Source organism: Hemitrygon akajei, chromosome 14 (genome assembly GCF_048418815.1).
Source record: "Hemitrygon akajei chromosome 14, sHemAka1.3, whole genome shotgun sequence".
NCBI classification, from domain to species: Eukaryota; Metazoa; Chordata; class Chondrichthyes; order Myliobatiformes; family Dasyatidae; genus Hemitrygon; species Hemitrygon akajei.
In genome coordinates this window covers 83,673,736-83,697,107 of record NC_133137.1, presented here as the reverse complement: position 1 = coordinate 83,697,107, position 23,372 = coordinate 83,673,736, and the positions used below count along the sequence as shown (strand labels likewise).

Genomic DNA, 23,372 nt, shown 5'->3' with positions numbered 1-23,372 from the left:
AAAGCAATAGAGAACGAAGTGAGGTGGGGTAAAGCATCTCCAGTCCAGCCCAACTCCTAAAAAAAACAAACAGGTGGTAACATTGCCTAGTTACTATGCACTTTTAGCTGTGTGGCAAAAGTGATGTTAAATAAACAGAGGTCTGTCAGCCAAAGTCTCTGCTGACCATCAACCACCTGTTTACACTAATCTTACATTAATTCCACATAACTGGCCACTGTAAATTCCTCCTGTCAGTGGTAGAATCAGTGGGGGGGGGGGAGGGGGGTTGTTATGAGAATATGGGTCTACGTTTAGTTTGTTGGTGAAAAGGAACTAACATTAATTTCTTTCAATTTACAATATTTTCAATAATGATAATAAATGAAGGAACATCACAATTAAAATGGAGTTCTTATCATTTTACAATGCAATAGCAAACTAAAAGTTCACATAGTTGGATTGTAATTCCAATACCTACATCTAATTCTATGCAGGTTCGAAAATAACTGAAAATTGATTCTCATTCATTTGTTCCAAGAATTGCCATCATACAGAATTATTATTTATTTTTTCTTTTGTGCTAACTTGAAATCATTGTTGACATAATGTTGCTGATAACATTATAATTTTTATTAAGCCTGATATGGAAGGAAATCTAAATAAAGACCAATCAGAGCAAACACACTGGAGAGTTTGAAGGGGCAAAGAGTAATGTTAATTAGTTTCCTGAGAGACGTCAATACCACCCACCACTATCTTTGCCCTAACTAATAAGGTCATTAGTATTCACTGTTCAAATAAAACCTTATAAATATACACAAAAAATGAAGTGCAGAAAGCTGTAAATAAAATGAAATACAGAGACCAACAGTAATTTAATGAGGCTACAATATTTAAAAGAAATTAAAATGAAAGCAGCATTTTCAAATTTCTTGGCAGTACAATGTGCAGCAGCAAGACACCAAATCATATCCACAATTCTGAGAAGAATCAAGCTCCAGCCACTGCATTGAGGAACTTCAAATCTAGTTTGAAATTAACAAGGGTATAATATGAATATTTAGGAAATAGATGCAAAACAACCTTATGCACAATTTGAAGCCACTTTGCCAAGCATCTTTTTTTGAATTCAAAAGCATAATGTAGGCACTGCTGATAAAGTTATTTCCAATTCCTAATTGAGCTCAAGGACTTTGATAGCACCCTGACTTCTACTGTTGCAATTTATGTGATGAAGATATTCAGGAACAGCAGAACCTTAAGTCAGTTGCTCTTGTTGCTATGTGTGGCAGTGGACACAGGCTCAGGAAATGCAGCTAGATGAGGTCTGCAATGCATCAGTGGATGGAAGAAATAAATACTTATTGTGGAAAATATACATAAATGGAAGTCATATAGTTTGCTGTTCCCTGGCCTGACTGTTATTGGAGCCACACTCATCTAAACAAGATGGATATTTCAATTAAAAGACAATCAGTCCTGTCGGATTGATTATTTTTCCCTTTACATGTAAAGACAAGGAAGCAGTTACATCTGTGTGAATATTCTCAAGGTGAAAAACAGTACAATTACTATGACAAGCATATTGTAATTAAATGCACAACAAAAACGAATGGATAAGATAAAATTCCTTACTTGACTCCATATCTTTCCCTAAACATGATATGGTTCCTGTAAGTACGGTTCACATCGAGGTCAATCTGCCTGATATCAGGAGATGTTGCCCGTGCTCTGTTCTTAAGTTTCTTTGTTTTTTATAAAAGAAGTTAAGAAGAAAAGAAATAAGTTTATAATTTGACCACAACGTTCTTAACAAAATAAAGCAAAGCTAAAATATTTAAAGCTAAATCATTTTACTTTTAATGGACACAAGTTAATGCTTATTTAATAAGCTTCAAATCATTCACATTCTATAATAAACCTGTGTAATTAAAATGTAGTATTTGATGTTCTTTAAGCAACCCACACAAAATGCTGGAGGACGCTGCAGGCCAGACAGCATCTATGGAAAAGAGTACAGTCAACATTTCGGGCCAAGAGCCTTCATCAGGACAGATGTTCATTACTAGTTTTCTTCCAGCATTGAATCACACTAAGTTGTACGTTCATGAGCTTAGTTATCCTTCGCATGCCTTACAGCAGTCAGTAACTTCTGTCATGCTTGAGTCAAGGACCAACAAGTAGGGAACATCAAAGAAAGGGTGTGTGTGTACATCTGTGTACTGCAACCGAAACTGGTTTTCATTCAATATAACTCTTTATCAATTGAATAAAATAACCTCAAGACTTTCAGCTCAATCTTCAATTTAGAGATAGGGGAAGTAACAAATTAGCAAAAGTGGGTGTGAGAAAAGTGTGAAATTAATGACTAAAGACCAATTATAAAAATGCTTACAAAAAGGCACAAAAATCCATAACTACCATTTTATTCTTAACTTATACTTTCAACAGTGAAAGTAAAATATAACATTCTATCACGGTTCTAGCGGTTAAAAATATCAGACATTGCTGGAAACTTACATCATACAAGTCATTTTTCTCCTGTTTTATTTTTTGTATTTCCAGAAGTAATGACCAGACCTGCCCTCTCAGTTGCAGTGGGATTCCCTTATAAATTCTCCTTACCACCTTTGAATCAAAGTTAAAAAGAAATAAATTGTCGTCCATCATAATACTCAGGCAATTTACTCAAACAGCATTATTGTATTTCCTACCTTGGAATGCTGCAAAATGATCCATCTTTTATTAATATAAATTACAGATAGTTCCAATTATAAAATTGAGACAAGGAAATTTTACCAACTAGAGGGCTTATATCAGGCTACTTAATAATCTTAATATGCTTAGAACAACATTTCGGCGTGAATAGTTTTTCCATTTTCTAGTCTCACTAGAGGCTGGGGCAAAAGAAGTGAAGTGTGTGGTGGATGGAAAGAGGAGAGTTAAAAGTAACTAACATTAGCATGATAAACGGGTCTGACATGGAGATCAAGTTCTCAACGCTACTGGGTTGGAAAAAGTTCCTACAAACTCAAATGTACTGGTCAATGGAGCCACACAACACAGAATCTCACAAGTTACCAATACTTCCACTATATGTGTTCTGTGTCTTTTGTTTCCTGGAAAGATTTCCTAGATAATTTGTTAAGGTTTTTTTTAAAACTTTACAGTGCCTGTTTAAACAAAGCACTATGTTTTAGTAAGGTGACCTATTGATCTCATCAGCTGTTTAGCTTTTCCAAGAGCAACATTTTGGAATCATGACTTGATTAATGACTGCTTCAGCAGCAGCACAGAGTTACTAAATAGACAGTCTGCTCACTGGCCATCAATGGCTGGAAAACTCAAATGACTCTTAATTAACAAACTTACCATCTGGAAAATGGCGTAGGTTAAAAATGACTCCACAACTTATGTTCTCAATATCATTCATTCATTCATTTATTTAGTTTTGGATTTTTATTTGCAGTTTGTCTTCTTTTGCAGATTGGCTGTTTATCTGTCTTTGTGTAAGATGTTCATTGATTTGATTATGCTTCATTGATTCAATTATGTTTGTATATTTATATTTTCTACTGTGACTGCCCATAAGAAAATAAATCACAAGGTAGTATATAGTGATACACAGTCTATGTGCTTTCATAATAAATTGACTTTGAACTCTGAAAAAACAAAAGACCTTGGTTAGACAATACTCTCATATGGAATATAATACAAGAACTAGAAACAGAATGGCCAAATGCTTATTAAGATTGCTCCATCATTAAATAAATTCATAGCTGTTCTAATGTAGGCACCGACTCCACCTGTTCAACATAATCCCTGAATTCCCTATCAAACAAAATTCTGAACACCTATTTTGGCATAGATTCAATAATCCACCCTCCAGAGCTCTCTGGGATAGAAAATTTCAAAGATTAATGGTCAGGTAATAAATTCCCTCTCATCTCCATCTTAAATGTGCACCTCTCACTCTGAAACAAAGCCTCTTACTTCCAGAATCCCTCATGAGGAAAGATCCTCTCAGTATCAACCTTCTTTCTTGTCTGACAGGCTTAGTATCCTATAAGTTTTAATAAAATTACCTCCTAGAGCAGGGGTCCCCACTCTTTATTATGCCATGGAACTGAGGGTTCTGTGGACCTCAGATTAGGAATATCTGTCCTAGAGGCTCAACCTGCTTAGCCTTATCTCATTAGGCAATCCCTTCAACACAGGAATCAGTCTTCTGAACCTTCGCTGAGCTGTCTCTAATGTAAGTTTAAAGTTCAAAGCTGTAAGTAAATTTATTATCAAAGTATGTATATGTAACCATATTCATTGTCTTGCAGGCATACTTAATAAATCCAAAGAGTAATAACCATAACAGAATCAATGAAAGACCACACCAACTTGGGTATTCAACCAGTGTGCAAAAGACAACAAACTGTGCAAATACAAAAACAAAGTAGTTCAAAATTCAAAACACATTCATTATTATACTTTATACAACCTTGGGATTTGTCTCCTTACAGGCAGCTACAAAACGAAGAAACCCAAGAGAACCCATTAAAAACAAAAGAAGACCGTCAAACACCCAGTGTGGGGAGGGGAAAAAGAGAGAGGGAGAGGGAAACAAGCAATATACTGTAATAGATACATAAGCAATAAATATCGAGAACATGAGATGAAGAGCCTTGAAAGTGAGTCCATGGGTTGTGGGAACATTTCAATGTGGCAAGTGAAATTCAGTAGGTTCAGTGAGGTTTTCTCCTTTAATTCAAGAACCTGCTGGTTCAGGGCTAATAACTTTCCTGAACCTGGTTGTGAGAGTTCCAAGGCTCCTGTACCTTCTTTCTGATGGGAGCAGCAAGAAAAGAGCAAGTTCTGGGTGGTGGGGGATCCTGATGATGGATGCTGCTTTCCTGCACCAACATTTCATATAGATGTGCTCAGTGGTGGGGAGGGCTTTACCTGTGATGGAGTGGGTTGTATCCACTACTTTTTGTAGGATTTTCCATTCAAGGGCATTGGTGTTTCCATCTTTCCTCAACCATTGAATCCAAAATTGAACATTGTACCTCAGATACTGCTAACACCCAAAACATATGCAGTAAAGACTTCCTCCATTTTATACACCATCCTTTTACTATAAAAGTCAATATTCAATTTTTCTTTCTCAATGCTTAATTCACTGTTTCATACACAGGAACACCTAGATCACTCTGTACACCAACAATGTGTGGCTTTACAACATTCAAACAATAATGTTTTTCTATTCTTTCTACCAGAATGGAGAATCCATATTGCCCCACATTATATTCCAACCAACTTTTACTTTATGTGTTTTATCGGTATCCTTTTGTAGAGTTTTATCCTCGCAGCTTGCTTTCCCATCCAACTATGTAATTTCAAAGTAGATACAACAGTACTTCATGCTTGCATTGAAGTCATTAATAAGACTGTAAATAATAGAGGCCCTAGTACCGATTCCTTTAATATTCTACTAATCACAACCTACTGCCCTAGAAAAGGCCCACTCACCCTATCTCACTGCTTTCTGTCAGTAAGCCAATCCTCTATGTTCAGGTATCATTTTCACTGTAGATCTTACCAGCTCAGTCCACTGGAGCTGACTTCACATGCTAGGACAGGCATATCCCTATCTCACAGGGACATGATTCTGCTGGCTATCCTCACCAGGTTTAGTCCACCTGTCGAAACGGCATTCCAAGGTATGGCCACAGAGGTGCTACCCAATAATATGGCAATGTTAAGAAAATGATGATTATTTCTAAGTGCAATGAAAAATATCAGGAGCTAATACTGAGAGAATGGAAATAAATTATTTGGTTAAACAGTAGTTTGGCTTTTTTAAATACCTTTTTAACTATTTCCATGAAATGTTGGCTAATTGGAGCAGCCAGTTAATTGGGCCAAAATGTTAATGTGTCCCAATTAACCAGAATCCACTGTACTTGTAAATGTTGTTTCTTGTGTCTTTGTCCAAAGTCACTGAAGGAAGGTGGAAGGAGGTGCTTCCAGTAATGACTCCAGCCTCTCCAAGTCCATCAAGGGTAATTTCCACAACACTGCTTGTGATGTAATTTCTATCCTTAATGATGGCTTCCCCTGTACCACAGTTATGACTCTCAACAGTGCCTGTTCCATTTCCAAACCTGCTGATCTCAAACCCCACCCCCTTCTCTCTAGAGGAGGGGGAGAGGTATCTACTGGTCCTCAGCTTCTACCCAACTAGCCACCACTTCAATAACTCTGCTTATACCATCACCTTGGGTTCCCACCAACAGATCCGATCTCTTCTCTGAGCTTTCCAAAGTATATGTTACCTTGGTAGTGCTCTGGCTCACCCTTCCATTTCCACTATCCCATGTAACCATAGGAGATGCAGTATGTGTCCATTTACCTCTTTTATTCTCATCACTGAGGGACTCAAAAGCTCATTCTTTAAAAAAAAAAGTACACCTAGACTTCTTTCAATTTAGTTTACAGCACTCACAGTTCACCTTGTTAATACTATTCTGGAGAAACTCTCACTGAGGAACTCCTTCATAAAGAAACCACTTGAACTCATAGAAACATAGAAAACCTACAGCACAATACAGGCCCTTCGGCCCACAAAGCTATGCCAATCATGTGCCTACCTTAGAACTATTTAGACTTTACCCATAGCCCTCTATTCTTCTAAGCTCCACGTAGCCATCCAGGAGTCTCTTAAAAGACTCTATCGTTTCCACCTCCACCACCGTCACCGACAGCTCATTCCACGCACTCACCACTCTCTGTGTAAAAAACTTACCCCTGACATCTCCTCTGTACCTACTTCCAAGCACTTTCATCATGCACATGAAACTTGTTGCTTTTCTCCCATCCCCCTTCAAACAGATTTTCACTACAGTGGGAAATAAAAAAGTGGCTTAGTGTGATTGCAAAGTTTGGAATGGCTGGCATTGCACATGTACTATTCTTGAAAGTATCTACATTATTATGAAAATTAAATATGGAAGTACCTGCTAAATTTTTCAAGTACTCCCAAAATTTTCAAATTATATTTGCTTTGGATACTTCACCCTAATACATGTAAGCTAAATGAATTTCAAATTTCTAAATTTATTTCGCATTTAGAATTCAATTTGAAATTGCCTCTCATATTCATGTTACATTTTTTCCATCTCACTTTATAACTATACCCTCTGGTTTTCGATTCTTTAACCCTGGAGAAAAAAAATCTATGAGTTCTAAGTATAAAACCTGTCTTTGAGCTTGGTGGTACATACATTCATATTTTTGCTTCTGCTTGAAAGAAGGGTTTGTGGAGAGAAGATGTCTGGTATGGATATGGTCCTTGATTATGCTGGCTGATTTACGGAGGCAGTGAGAAGTGCAGAGTCCAGGGAAGGGAGGCTGCTTTCCATGATGTGCTGAGCTGCAACCACAACTCTCTGCAGTTACAGGCAGAGAAGCTACCATACCAAACCATCATGCTCCTCAACTAGTTTGGATAATTTCACACACTTCAACACCGAACTGACTCCACAACCAATAGACTTACTTTCAAGGACTCTACAACTCGTGTTCTCTGTATTATTTATTTGCACGATATCTTATTTTGCACATTTGTTGTCAGTCCTTGTTATTTATAGTTCTACCATAAATTTTATTGTATTTATTTTTACTGTAAATGTCTGTAAGAAAATTAATCTCAAGAGAGCATATAGTGACATAGATGTACTTAGAAAATAAATTTATTTTGACTTGACTTTGATGCTTCTGAATAGACTGGTTTCTATACTACATTGAATAAAATTAATAGGGGTCATAGTGTAATAGAATACCACTTCATAGAAAAAGGCCTTTCAGCCCATCTAGTCCATGTTGAACTATTATTCTGCCTTGTCCCACTGACAAGCACCTGGACCATAGCCGTTCCATCCATGTACTCATCTAAATTTCTGTGAACTGTTGAAATTGAATCCACTACTGCATCCACCACTTCCACCTGTAGCTTGCTCCACATGCTGACCACCCTCTCATATGTTCCCCTTACAAATTTCACCCTTAACACATGACCTCTAGTTCTAGACTCATAGAACCTCAATGGAAAAAGCCCGCTTGCATTTACCCAATCTGTACCTCTCATAATTTTGTATACCTCTATCAAATCTCCTCTCATTCTCCTATGCACTGGGAAATAAAGTCCCAACTTATTCAACCTTCCCCTATAACTCACGCTCTCAAGTCCTGGCAACATCCTTGTAAATTTTCTCTGCACTCTTTCAATCTTATTGATTTCCTTCCTGTATGTCAGTGACCAGAACTACTCCAAAAGCTTTCTTTACAACTCTATCAACTTGTGACGCCACTCTCCTTTCCCTTTATTCCCTCTGTTCTACCGTATTCTTCAGAGCACTACCACACTGGTTTTGTCCTCCCATTTATGTCCTACCCTGCTTGTCTTCCCAAAGGAGAATACCAAATTTCTTTAGTCTCCTGAGGAAGTAGATGTGTTGGTAAGCTTTCATGGCTGTGGCATTAATTGGTTGGACCAGAACTAGTTATTGGTGATACTCATTCCTAGGAACTTGAAACGTTCAACTTTGTTGACTTCCGATGTAACAGAAACATGTGTTGAAATTGAGCTTTCCTGCAGCTAATGACCAGCTCTATTGTCTTGCTGACATAGAGGGAAAGGTTGCTGTCACAGCACCATGTCATGAGGCTATCTCCTTTCTGTACTCATTTGCAATCTGGAAAAATTCACCACTTGGACAGCATCGTCACCATTTGCACTGCTCAGTTTTTCTTCAGTCTCCACCCCAGCAAAAATTCCTTTTGTTCTCTCCATTCTCCCTCCGCCTCTGCAACTAAGCTTTCCACATTCATTTGAGATTAACTGTTTCTCTCTTTACATGCTTCTTCACCAACTTCACTTTTGTGCTTTCAGTTAATATTTCCAGCCTTTACAGTTTTTTTGCTTTTAGACTACAAAATGCTTGGTGAGACTGCATCTACCAGGGAATTAAAGAATTCAATGCATAATTAATTATTCTATTATATTGTGTAATGTGCCTAACCATTGTGTGTGGCAAAAGGGATTATATAAATGAATTAAGTGATAGCAATTTCCATTTGACTAGAACATTTGCATTTGTGACAATATGTGGATAAGGTAACTACATTAAATTTTCCAATCTTTATTAAGTTCATTTTTGGTGAATATTCAAAGTACTTTGTAGATTTTAAAAACTGAAAAGGAAGTAAATATACATCCAACAACTGCCAACTTATTTTTCATTTTTCATTTTTCTTGCATCAATTCAGGAGCTGATTTTAATAAAATATTACTAACCTAGTGTTGAATGTTGTAATTCTTTCATGATTTGCAACAGGCCTGATCACAAAGCTTCAGAACCAACTGAGATGACATGTAACTTTACTTGCTTGTTTACCAATTCACTACATCATATGCTCAAGTGTGGCCAAGTGGTTAAGGCGTTCGTCTAGTTATCTGAAGGTCGCTAGTTCGAGCTGCGTGTGTGTCCTTGAGCAAGGCACTTAACCACACATTGCTCTGCGACGACACCGGTGCCAAGCTGCGTGGGTCCTAATGCCCTTCCCTTGGACAACATTGGTGGCGTGGAGAGGGGAGACTTGCAGCTTGGGCAACTGCTGGTCTTCCATAAAAAAAACCTTGCCCAGGCTTGTGCCTGGAAACTTTCCAAGCCGCAATGGTCTATCGAGACTAACGGAGGCCTACATGCTCAAGTATGTATATTTAAGTAATATTTCCCAAGTTTAGCAATGAGAACAATACGGTTCTGTAAAATCCTGAAAAATCGAATTGCATGATAGAGATTAAATCTTTCAAGCATCACTAGATTCTGGAATGGTTCTGGAGGATGGGAAAATTGCAAATGTCACTCTGCTCTTCAAGAAGGGAGGGAGACAGAAAAAAGAAAATTATGGGCCAGTTAGTCTGACTTCAGTGGTTGGGAAGATATTGGAGTTGATTGTTAACGATGAGGTTTTGGGGTACTTGGAGGCAGATGAGAAAACAGGCCATAGTCAGCATGGTCTCCTCGAGGGAAAATCTTGCCTGACCAATCTGTTGGAATTCTTTGAAGAAATAACAAGCAGGAAGGTGCCACACATGAAGCTGCTTAGCAAGATAAGAGCCCATGGTGTCACAGAAAAGACACCAGCATGGATAGAGACTTGGATAATACACAGGAGGTAAAGAGTGAGAATAAAGGGAGCCTTTTCTGATTTGCTTTCAGTAAATAGTGGTGTTCGACAGGGGTCGCTTCTTTCAAATTTTGCATTGTCAATCATTCGGATGATGGAATTCATGGCTCTGTGGCCAAGTTTGCGGATGATACGAAGACAGGTGGAGGAGTAGATTGTGCTGAGGAAGCTGGGAGCTACAGAAGGACTTAGATTAGGAGAATGAGCAAAGAAGTGGTAGATGGAATACAATGTTTGGAAGTGTATGGTCATGCACTTTGGTAGAAGGAATAAAAAGTACACTATTTTCAAAATAGGAGAAAATCCAAAAATCTGTGGTGCAAAGTCCTTGTGCAGGATTCCCTAAAGGCAGTTTGAGCCGGTAGTGAGGAAGGCATATGCAACAATGGCATTCATTTTGAGAGGACAAGAATAGAAAAAACAAGGACATAATGCTAAAGCTTTATCTGAGTCGAGGCCTCCGTCAGTCAGAGTTAACCATGGATATTGCGTCCTAGCTGTCTGGTTATGCAGACCTGGGTAGTACGATATAGATAGCAAGCTGTTGCTCCTGTAGCAAGCTCCCCCACCATGCATCTGATGAGCCCAAAGAAACTGCAGAGACCGATACAGTTTGGTACCAGCACCAACACAGGAGTTGTAACATTGAACTCTATCTAAGATTGCCTTAGGGACTCCAGCTCCAATTTTTCCCCCTCCGGATTTACTCTTGAAGTCTTCCCCATAAGTGGATATAGCACCCTCTTTCAATGAGGCATCTATTATTCTTCTTTTAAAAAAGGGCAAAGACCCAATAGAGTGTTCCTCGTACAGGCCGATCTCTCTGCTCAATGTTGATGTAAAGATCTTAGCTAAAGTGTTGGCTCATAGATTAGAAACCGTTATTCCCTCCATTATCTCTGATGACCAAACAGGCTTTATTAAAAACCGTCTCCCTTTTTTTAACATTCGGCGTCTATTTAATATTTTATACTCAGTTCCAACTGGGACTCCAGAATGTGTTATCTCCCTTAATGCGGAGAAAGCATTTGATCGTATAGAGTGGAACTACCTTTTTGCAGTCTTAGAAAAATTTGACCTCGGCCAAAGTTTCATCTCTTGGATCCAATTGCTGTACCTGTGTCCTACTGCTTCTGTTCTAACTAACTTTCAGAAATCCCAAGTATTCAATCTCAAACATGGCACCCGTCAGGGATGCCCCTTAAGTCCCTTTCTCTTTGATTTGGCTATAGAACCTCTGGCGATAGCATTTTGAAAATGTCCTGAACTGACCGGGATTTGGAGAGGGGGTGTTGAACATAAAGTCTCTCTCTATGCTGATGACCTACTACTCTTTCTCTCATATCCGTCTACATCCTTACCTCTAATGTTTTCACTTCTTGACCAGTTTAGCCAGATCTCTGGCTATAAACTCAACTTACATAAGAGTGAACTTTTCCCAATTAATAAAGAAGCACAAGAACTAATATTTCGAGATCTCCCTTTTAAAGTAGTCCATAATCAATTTACTTATCTTGGAATTACAGTCACAAGGAAGTTTAAAGATCTCTTTCGTGAAAACTTTGTCAACCTCTCATATGCTACAAAACAGAGTCTGGTACAATGGTCACCTCTATCTATGTCCTTGGTAGGTCGTATCAATGTTGTCAAAATGTATGTTCTCCCCAAATTCTTATACTTATTTCAATCTATCCCAATTTTTATTCCTAAATCTTTTTTTGATTCCATAGACTCTATTATTTTGTCATATCTGTGGCAGAATAAGCGCTCTAAAATTAATAAAATCCACCTCCAAAAATCTAAAAAAGAGGGTGGCATGGCTTTACCTAACTTTCGCTTATATTACTGGGCAGCTAATATACGTTGTGCTGCCTTCTGGTCTTTCTTCCACGGTCAACCGGAGTGCCCTAACTGGGTGGCAATGGAGTTGAGCTCCACTAAAGAATTATCTATATCTGCACTTCTTGGCTCTGCACTCCCTAGCAGTCTGCCCAGATCAATAGCTAATCCTCTGGTTAGACACACTTTGCGTATATGGGCTCAGTTCAGGAAATGCTATGGTTTCCAGGGGTTTTCCATTTCTAGCCCTGTCGCACATAATCACCTTTTTTTTTACCTACCACGTTCGATTCAGCATTCCATGTTTGGTACAGGAAGGGCATTAGACATTTTGAAGATCTCTTCATTGATAACCGCTTCGCTTCTTTTCAACAGCTCTCTGTTAAGTTCAACCTGCCTAACGCTTACTTTTTCAGATATCTCCAAATCCGACACTTTACTGCTCCTTTAATTCCTAACTTTCCTGAAATGCCTGCGAAAAATGCTATGGACCTATTTCTCTCCATTAATCCACTAGGTAAAGGTTTAATTTCAATTATCCAAGATAAACTAGCAGCCTTACGACGGGCCCCTGTGGATAAAATTAAAATGGCCTGGGAGCAGGATTTAAATATCTCCTTATCCGAGGAGAGCTGGGACTCAGTTCTCAAATCGGTTAACTCAACCTCTCTTTGTGCTCGCCATTGTCTCTTACAGTTTAAGATTGTTCATAGAGCCCATATGTCTAAACCTAAACTATCTCGATTCTACCCTAGCATTAGTCCGCTCTGTGATAAATGCAAGAGGGGCGTGGCCTCTCTCATCCATATGTACTGGCTCTGTCCTAGCTTGGAGAAATTCTGGAAAGATGTCTTCACTACACTATCGGGTATTCTGAATCAGCACCTAGAACCTAACCCCTTAATTGCTCTGTTCGGTTTTTGGGGCGAGACAGATTTATGTCTGGGTCCGACCAAATGCCGAATACTATCCTTTGCCTCTCTCCTGGCGAGACGCTTGATCCTCCTTAGATGGAGAGATGTTGCCCCGCCCACTCATGCGCAATGGCTTAACGACATTATGGCCTGCTTGGACCTCGAAAAAATTCATTATTCAGTTCTCAATTCGGATTTAAAGTTCCATAAGATCTGGGGGCCTTTTATCGAGTACTTTCATAACCTTCCTCTTGACTAGGGTTTTTTTTTTCTTTTCAGTCCCTTGCTTTCAGCTCCCTTTTTTTTTCTGGTAGTAGGCATTATTATCCTCTGTTGCTAAGTGTATTCACAGTCTGGGAGTTTGACTGTCCGGACTTATACTTTCTATATTGTGTGGTGGTTGGTCTGGAATTGTTTGTTTTTCTTGTGTTGTGGGGTTTGGGGAGGACACTAAGCTCACTTGTCTTTAATTTAGGTGCTTTTTTGTTAAATTCTCTTCCTGTGTAGCATATTGTTATTGTATGCTTAACCTTGCTCTGTATTAATGCTCCTCATTGGAATTTGGGGTTTTTAATTTTGTAAAATGTTTTGAAAAACTAATATATAAAAAAAAAGTGGATATAGCAGCAACGCAGTGGAGATTTGAGATCAGAGTTTTCCTTCTCCTCAATGAGTTGCCAATCACAGCTGATGAGCCCAATCTGCCTTAAGCAACTGGTTTAAAGACACCAGTAACCCATCTTTGACCTTTCTCCTGTCAGTAGAAACAGTTCTGCTGGGCTTAGTAGCTAAGCCACATGTGAAGGCAAGGAGTTAGACTTTATAAGGCACTGGCAAGATCTTACCTGGAGTATTGTGAGCAATTTTGGATATCTTATTTAAGAAAGGGTGTGCTGACATTGGATAAAGTTCAAAGGAGGACCACAAAAGTGATTCTGGGATTGAAAACCTTATCATGTGAGGAGCATTTGATGGCTCTGGGCCTGTACTTGCTGGTATTTAGAAGAATGAGGGGGTGGGGGGGGGGGGGTTATCTCTCTGAAACCTATTGAATGTTGAAAGGTCTAGACAGAGTGGATGTGGAGATATTTCCTATAGGTGGTAGTTTAGGACCAGAGGGCACAGCCTCAGAATAGATGGACTTCCATTTGGAACGGAGATGAGGAGGGTGGTGAATCTGTGGAAGTCGCTGCCACAGGTAGCTGTGGCAGCCAGGTCATTGAGTGTATTTAAGGCGGAGGTTGACCTATCATCGCTAGGTTAGGGCATGAAAGGTAATGGGGAGAAGGCAGGAGAATGAGGCTGAAAGGGAAATGCATCAGCTATGATAAAATGGTGGAGCAGACACAATGGGCCAAATGGCCAATTCTGCTCCAATGTCTTATGATCTAAATATTTACACAATATCATTGATACCAGCAGAATTCCGTTGTGAAAAAAGGAAAATTACCTGTCAGAGCAAACTTAACTTTTAGCTCAATTCATTCTTCTTCAATGTTAATCTTGTTCACAATAAAAGTCATGGAAAACTTCTTCAACACAAAGCAAAACTGTCCAGATCATTTATTTTACTTAACCTGAACCTCCACCTTCGCTTACACATTAACAATGGAATAAGATTGTGTGTGCTTCAGATCAATTTTGTGCAAAACTTTCATGATTACATATTAGAAACATAGAAACCTACAGCACAATACATGCCTTTGGCCCACAATGCTGTGCTGAACATATTAAACAGCATTTGAACAACAGTCCAACTGTGAAGTTTCATAACCATTGTTAGCATATTAAGTGACCCTTCTACTGTGAAACTTTCCATGAGACAAGGGGCAAAATTAGGCTACTTGGCCCTTCAAGTCTGCTCTGCTATTCCATCAAGACTGATATCCTTCCTTTTTCATCTCCATTCTCCTGTCTTCTCCCTGTAACCCTCTGACAAAAGTTGCTTTGTAGAACAGAATGATGCAAGCTAGCACACTGGTAGACTGACATTAATTGCTGCAACTTTTATTGTGTGATCAAGATCACTGCAGTTCTTTCAAGATGAAGCTGGAAATTTATATTCTACCTTCATTGGAATACCTGTTTTACTCTTAGATGGGCAATGGTCCAGAGTTTAAAAAGAATTTCCACAAAACAAATTCTGAACTAAAAAGGAAACTATAAATTTTTGAGCTACACTTAAAATTCTGGAGGAACTCAGCAGGTCAGGCAGTACCCATGGAGGGGAATAAACAACTGAAGATTCAGGCCAAAACCTTTCACTGGGACTGGAAAGGAAGCCAGAATAAGAAGCTTGTACTCCTCCTACCTTCATAATCTTGCTCCAAATGACAGCACAACTTTCCTTAAATAAGGAGACCAAAACTTTGTACAGTACTCAAGATTAATTTCTCGTACCCTTATAGTAAGAGTTCATCATTTTTATATTCCAACCTTCATTAAATCAAAGCTAGCACCCATATACTAGTGTTTTGCCTAAGGAGCAAGCTTTTAGCATGCATGAGGATTCCCGAATCCTTTGCTTCTGTAGATTTTTGCAGCCTTTCACAACTTATGTAATAATCAGTTGCAATAACAAAACTAAATTAAGAATTAGTTTTATCATTTCTTCCTTCCAAACAAACTCATGTTTTCCTGCATTATATTTTGTCACCTTTTTGCCCAATCACTTACCTTTTCACTGCTCTTATACTTGTCCCAGCTTTTCAACATTTTTAACCATTTTCCCGTTCTTTCGATCTCAATTTGTTTTAGCTATAAATACAAGTCAACAACTCATTACAAAGCACTAAAAGTAGGTAAAACTTAACTATGAATTATATACAGTGCCTTGAAAAAGTATTCAGACCCCAACCCTTTGTTCACAGAAATGAGTATTACAACCATGGATTTTGATTAATTAAGAATTTTTATTTGTGATTCACGTGCTTTTTTTTCCACAATAAACCCCCCAAAAGAGGAAATTGTAAAACATGAAAAACTAAAAATTGAAAAACTGTAATGTCAGCAGTTCAAAAATATTTACTCTCCCTTGCTCAGTACTTAGTTGAACCAACTCTTGCAAGCTAAGTCTTTTTGGGTAAGTCTCTGTTAGCTTTGCACAATGTGATGGAGCAGGATTTGCCCATTCCTCCTTGCAATATTGCTCAAGCTGTGCCAGATTAGTTGGAGAGTGGCAGTGGACAGCAATCTTGAGGTCTTGCCAGAGATGTTCGTTCAGGTTAAGGTCAGGACTCTGACTGAGCCATTCAAAAAAAAATCAATTTTCTTCATTTGAAGCCACTCCATGGTTGCTCTGGCAGTGTGCTTTCGGTCATTGTCCTAATGAAAGATGAACTTCCTCTTCAGTTTAAGCTTTTTGGCAAAGGCTAGCAGGTTTTTATCCATGACCTCTCTGTATTTAGCAGCATTCATCTTCCCATCAATCCTGACCAAATTTCCAGTCCCCATAGCATGGATCTACCTCCATCATTCTTTATAGTAAGGATGGTATTACCAGGCTGATGCACAGTGTAAGATTTACACCATTCATACCACTTTGTGTTGAGGCTAAAAAGTTCCACTTAAGTCACATTTGCCAAAATACCTTCTTTCATATCCTTGCAGTACCTTTTAGTTGATTTTTGCGAAGTCTTTATGGGCAAGAATATGCTTTTTTTATAGCCAGGCTTCTTTCTTGCCACTTGTCTATAACTACCCATTTTATGCAAGGCCTCATAGATTGTGGAGCCATGAACTTCATCTCCAGTTGCAGCAACTGCCTTTGGCAGCTCACTCAGTGATTGTGTGTGTCACAGTAGTCTCTCTTACAAGTGCCATTCTTCTTTGGTGACTAAGTTTAAAGGGGTGGCCTGACCTATTGTGGCCATGGTTTCATATTTCCACTTTTTCCACAATGCATTCCAAGATATGTTCAGTACCTCTAAGGTGATCTTGTAGCCTTCCCCAGATTGGTGCTTCTCTATTATCATTTTGCCTGACTTGTTTTGAATGCTCTTTTTTCTTCATTTTTGTTTGGTCTGTTGAAAATCTATCATACTGGTAGACCTTACAGACAGTGGGGGTGTTTATTCTTATGAATTCATTGAAAGGAGGTGATCCACCAATTTTCTACATCAACAACTGGGTGAACTGATAAGGTAATGCTATACTGCAGCTGAGGAAAATTAGCATAGTAATTACAAAGAGGATGAAAACTTTTACAAACTCACAATTTTGGTTTTGAATGTTTAGTAAATTGTTGAGAGGTTCTGGAATTGTTCTTTTGATTTGACCTAATGCACAATGTTTTGTAGATCAGCTTCTACATAAAATGAGACAGTAAAATGTGAAAATAGTTGTAAGGGTTGAATATATTTTCAAGGCAAGGTACTTGTTTCATATTGCCACAAAGAAACAGCTAATACCACACCAACATTCAAACACTTGTATAATTATTTAAGGATGATTCCAAGCACAGCTACTGGGTCTAATAAAATATTATCCAAATACACTAAATTACATTTCACAAGCTTTTGATTTGTTGCATTGAACACAGGATTGCTAAAAATGTTAAACTGAATTGAAGTCAATGGGCCCTGTAAATTTTAACTGGTTTCACAATTCTGGATATTCACGTGTACCAATAAAAGTTTTTCCTTAAGATGAACATGGCATTGTGTTAGTCTTTGTTAGAGTGCCATTATCTTTCCATTCTAATGTAGCTAGAGCAAGCCTTTTTTCATTCCTCACTTTACTCACCAACATAATCTTTTTCTCAACCAGAAGTTGCACAGACATTAAGAATAACTTCTACAAATTCACCCAGCTCGTGCTTATTTTAAGTAACTGTCAATAAAACCCATGCGAATCTTTGTCAGCTATGGCTGTGATTATATAGTGCTCTCTGAGTGACTTGCTCATTCTCTTTGGTCCAAAAGCTCTGATATTATCCTGTTACCTACCAAATTTCACTTGCAAATCAATCCATTTTCTTTCCAGTCATACAATTACTGAATGTCTCAAAGTTATTTTTCTCTCTCTCGGTTTTAACATATTTTCTCTTACTCTTCCTCATCCACTCCCCTTCAATTTTTCCCATTCTTATACACTCTGTCTCCCTACTGACATTTGTTCTTGAAGGATCACATTCTGGAAAATATTCCCAATACTATTTCATATCTCAAACTCCTCTCTTCCTGAATGAGTTTATTTGAACTATGCAGATCAACTATGCACTAGACTATTATAATATTGCACAAGAGCAGCACAACTATTGATAATCTTCTACAATAAAAAAGGTATCTTGGAGACCACATAGCAGAAAAGTCATTAATGCTTATAACCTGAAGTTATGGACCATGCAACTGAATCTGCACAACTGTAAGACACATCTGAATAAGAAACGGATGTACTACTGTTGCAGGCTCCCTTAAAATAATTTGATGACTTAAGGGAATCTAATAAACAAGATAACATAATTAAATAACTTGTGATGACAACCACAAGAGATTCTGCAGAGCAACACATACAAAATGACAGAGGAACTCAGCAGGTCAGGAAGCATCTATGGAAATGAATAAACAGTCAACATATTGGGCCAAGACTCTTCAACAGGACTGGAGAGGAAAGGGAAACATTGCCAGGAAAAAAAAGCTGGAGGGAGGAGAAGGGGGAAATAACTTTATGACAAACTCCTCATATTACTTAACATAAGGCATAAGCAGAATTATGCTTGCCATTAGAAAGTAATTTGCACATCTCCTGACTATTCTGTCAATAATAATGAAGTACGCATTACTACTCAAAATTATGAGCACCTACTACAGTAAAGTTATGAATGTTCTGATAATACTCTGCCTCAGCTATCTAAGAGATTTAGTTACAGAAAAAGTTCCCAGGCCACCTCAATTACTTGGGGTTGCCAGGGAGATGTGTTGACTCTACTTACTCTTTCTTCTAAAGCATCAGGCATTGGTAGCTCCTTCTCACTGTTTATAAAACAAAATATGAATCATCAACAGAACACAATTTACTAGTGTGAACAAAGTCAAATGCATTATTTTAACCCCTATAACACTTTAAAAGAATGTGATCTTTTATGCCAAGAGCAATTAGCAAAGGCTTGACTCATCGCATTGTCAAATGCAACAGCAGTATTTCCTCACAACACATGAACAAAAGTCAGAGAGGTATTCCACAACTTATGAATGTTTGGTTAACAAATTTCTGCTATATGGCATTGATTTTTTGGGCTATGTGTCATTGACTTAGTGATTTTTTCATATAATAGCCATGCCAGGCTCCATTCATAGTGCAATTCGTAGTACTTCCTCACATCTATTTGATTTCCATGTAACCTTCAAGACAACTTCAAACTTTCTTAGCAGTAGGTGAAGAAGGGAACTATCCAAATGTCCGTCTACAAGCTCTAACCTTAATTCCTCAACCACTCAGGAAAGTCGCAGAAAGAACTCTTGTCAACAATCAAGTTCCGATTAAACAGTAGCACCATTATCGAAATAATAGTGACAACTTTGTCTCTCACCTCTTCCACCTCCAACTCAACATACGAAGCCACCAAAATAAGACATGGTGGTAAGGAAATTCAAAACATTATGTATGGAGAATGATACTCATTTCACAGAGAAAACTAGCTTTGTAAACCCAGGGCACATTCAAAGACTTAATAGTGTTAGGGTGATAATTAGTAAATCAAGGATTTTTAAATCTTTTTTTTAAAACCTTGTGTGAAACCATCAAATACAATCAAGGAATGTGGGCATTACTGCATTTCACTATATGGTTCAAAAGACACGTGATAAGTAAATGAATGCAAAAATCAAACATCTACGAGCAGGATCAGAACTTATTGCCTTTTGAACCGAGACTCCAAACCATGTCAAGGAGCCAATAAGGGTCTATTGCATGGATGTGACTAGATTCACATTCAAGCCAGAGAGGGGAAAAATGGAAGATCACCCTCCTCCCAAATATATTGATGAACCAAGTGAGCATTTTATATCAACTTCATGGCCATTAAATTCCTAGATATACAGAACTACATGAAATGTCCAAAACACATCCCAGGCTGATAAAAAAAAAAGGTTCGGGTCAATAGGACCATAATGAAACTCTTCATTAAATATGATTTTGAAACTTTAAAAGAACCATGATTTTAAAAAAAAATGTGCAATGAAATCTGAAAAGCATGTTATTTTTCAGAAAAGTAAACAAAATCCAAGGGAAGCATATTTTAGTTAGATAAGTTTATTCCTTAAAAGGGATTTAATTTCTGTCAGAAATCAATTGAAGTGAATGAAGCACATTAATGGAAATAAATTTGTAAGTTTTTACAATAGTTAAACACAATAGAAAATCTGTTCATTTGGAAATGTTGTGTATTATAATGGAATAAATCAATGATTTGACTAAGAATTCATGTTGGATTAGTGACCTCAACTGTAAATGAACCAGTATTCTGTGAGAAATTAAAGTACTATATACTAAGCTCCTGAATAATTAAAGAATTTCTTTGACAATGTACTTCCTTTTATGCAAAAATTATAATACCACATTAATCATCATATGAAAAGCATACAGCTTGAAAAGAACTCCTGTGCCTTACTGTAGAAAGCCAAATCGATCAGTGATTTTATAAATATGGAAGTCTGCATCTTCCCATGGATCAATCTTTGCTCCTTCCCGGCCCTGAAATAAACAACAAACATGATCATCAATAAGGTTTCCTGGCACTTAAGTTGGCATTTAGTTCTAAAAGACGAGGGTTAAGGGGGAAGGGATTGCCAGAAAATAAAGGTCGTTTTAGTTTTCAAGTTTCCTTATAATTCAAAAGATAAATGAGATACAAATGTCAGAGGTTCAGTCATTGCAGATGAACACAGCTGCCAAGAAAGAAAAATTGTCCAGACTCTCCATTCCTTTTGCATTGTTCTAAGGCTTACATAGCTCCTGCAACTATACTAGACTTTTAACTTGCAAAGTTGTTTAACAAGCCTATTTTTCCCCTACTACACATCTTCCTCAGTTTTAATTATTTCATCAGCCCCTTCCAATTGCTTCTGCCTTGGTCGCACCCTTGGAAAATATTTTAAACTGACGCCAGTGGGTCACTTGTCAGGGGAAAGATTTCCCCTCTTCTATCTTAACTCCTTAGAAGCCCAAGTGAAAATAATCGCTCCAATCTGTTCATAACTAGAACTAAACACAGTGCTGTCATGAGAGAATTCAGTTTTAATTAGCTTGACTATTTCATTCTCCATAAATCTGCTGACAGTCTTCATCCTTAAGGACCTACAAAATATGATGCAGCATATTGACACCATGATTTCATCCTCCACAATATTCAATCCCTCACTATTGAGGAATGGACTTATCAAATCTTTCATTTTTAAAAAAATTACTTATTAAAGTTCTTACTTTTGCCTTCAATGTTAGTGAATTAGCTTTTCTCCATCAACTATAGATTATCGTTCTCAACTACCCACTATGGTTACATCATTCACAATTACTTTATGTAATTGCCCTAATTCCAAAGTTCAAGTTAATTAAGTATTCCATAAAAAATTAACCCACCAGCTTTGCGGGAATGAATTCTATGTATTATATTTCCAAGGCTGCAGAGCTATTTTCTCGACTTATTAGCAAAGTAAGGAGCAGCATTATAGCATAGCAGTTAGTGTAACGCCTTACAGCATCAGTGGTCAAGGTACAAATCTTGCCACCGTCTGTGAAGTTTGTACATTCTCATTGTGACCTCATTGGTTTCTTCTGGGTGCTCCAGTTTCCTCTCACATCCCAAAGACAATATATGTTAGTAAGGTGTGAGCATGCTATGGTGGTACCAGAAGCATAGCTACACTTGCGGGCTGCCTCCAGCACAATCCTCATACTGTGCTGGTTGTTGATGCAAAAAAAGCATTGTACATGTGACAATGAATATTAATTGCTTTATATAAAAAAAATCTTTATTTTAACCAGTTATCTGGAGACAGATACCTTACAGTGCCTATAAAAAGTACTCATCCCCCCACCCCACCCCTGGAAGTGTTCAAGTTTTATTTTTTGACATCATTGAATCACATTGGATTTAATTTACCTTGTTTGACACTAATCAACAGAAAAAGACACTTTTGTGTCAAAGTGAAAGCAGATCTCCACAAAGTGATCTAAAATAATTACAAATATAAAACACAACACAATTGATTATTCCCCCCCTCCCCCACACACACACACACATAGATTTTATTGCTGTCCAGATGTAACTTTCTTCTATATAATCCATGGAAAGAATATGGCACAGCCGTAAATCTGCCTGGAGGAGGCAGTCCTCAAAAACTGAGTGATCGTGGAAGAAGAGGACTAGTAAGGGAAACCACCAAGATTCCTATGACAACTCTGGAGGAGGTACTGAGATGGGAGAGACTGCACATACGACAACTGTTGTCCAGGTGCTTCACCAATCATAGCTTTATAAGACAGTGGCAAAGAGAAAGCCACTGCTGAAAAGAACTCACATGAAATCTCGGCTGGAATTTGCCAGAAGACGTGGGAGACTCCTAAGTCAGCTGGAAGAAGGTTCTGTGGTCTGATGAAACCAATATTGAGCTTTTTGGCCATGAAACTAATTGCAATGCTGGCATATGCCAAACACCATATATCATCAAAAACACACCATCCTTACCGTGAAGCATGGTGGTGGCTGCATCATGCTGTGGGACTGCTTCACTGCAGCAGGCCCTGGAAGCTTGTGAAAGTAGAGGGTAAAATAAATGCAGTAAAATATAGGGAAAATCCTGGATGAAAACCTGATGCAGTCTGCAAGAGAACTGTGACTTGGGAGAAGATTTGTTTTTCAGCAAGACAATGACCCCAAGCATAAAGCCAAATCTACACAGGAATAGCTTTAAAACTTGTCAATGACCTGGAGTGGCCAAGTCAAAATCCAGACCTCAATCCAACTGAGAATTGATGGCTGGACTTCAAAAAGAGCTGTTCACTCACAATCCCTATGCAATCTGACCAAGTCTGAGCAGTTTTGTAAAGAATGGGGGAAATTGCAGTGTCCAAATGTGCAAAGCTGATATAGACCTATCCATACAAACTCATGGCTGTAATTGCTGCCAATGGTGCATCTGCTGAATACTGACTTGAAGAGGGTGAATACTTAAGCAACCAATTATTTTGTCTTTTACATTTGTAATTAATTTAGATTGCTTTGTAGAGGTCTGTCCTCACTTTGACAAGAAATAGTCTTTTCTTGTTGATCAGTGTCAAAAAAGCCAAATTGAATCCAATGTGATTCAATGTTGTAAAACAAGAAAACGTGAAAACTTGTGGGGGGGAGTGAATACTTTTTATAGGCACTGTATACTGTATTGATCTGAATTT

At 38.1% G+C, this 23,372-nt stretch overlaps 1 protein-coding gene across 13 annotated transcripts in view; it reads right to left on the bottom strand.

The window, feature by feature from the left end:
- usp6nl (USP6 N-terminal like) overlaps positions 1-23,372 on the bottom strand; it is a 234,856-nt gene that overhangs the window by 54,793 nt on the left and 156,691 nt on the right. For 11 of the 13 annotated variants that reach the window (XM_073066490.1, XM_073066492.1, XM_073066496.1 and 8 more), the window contains 5 exons: positions 20,590-20,672; positions 18,913-18,952; positions 15,657-15,737; positions 2,503-2,610; positions 1,618-1,727 (listed from right to left, as the gene is read on the bottom strand). In XM_073066490.1, the coding sequence (XP_072922591.1) occupies positions 1,618-1,727; positions 2,503-2,610; positions 15,657-15,737; positions 18,913-18,952; positions 20,590-20,672 (422 nt within the window). Of the gene's footprint in view, positions 1-1,617; positions 1,728-2,502; positions 2,611-6,781; positions 6,865-15,656; positions 15,738-18,912; positions 18,953-20,589; positions 20,673-23,372 lie in introns of those variants that run through there. The other 2 variants (XM_073066502.1, XM_073066503.1) reach the window with 2 other exon arrangements.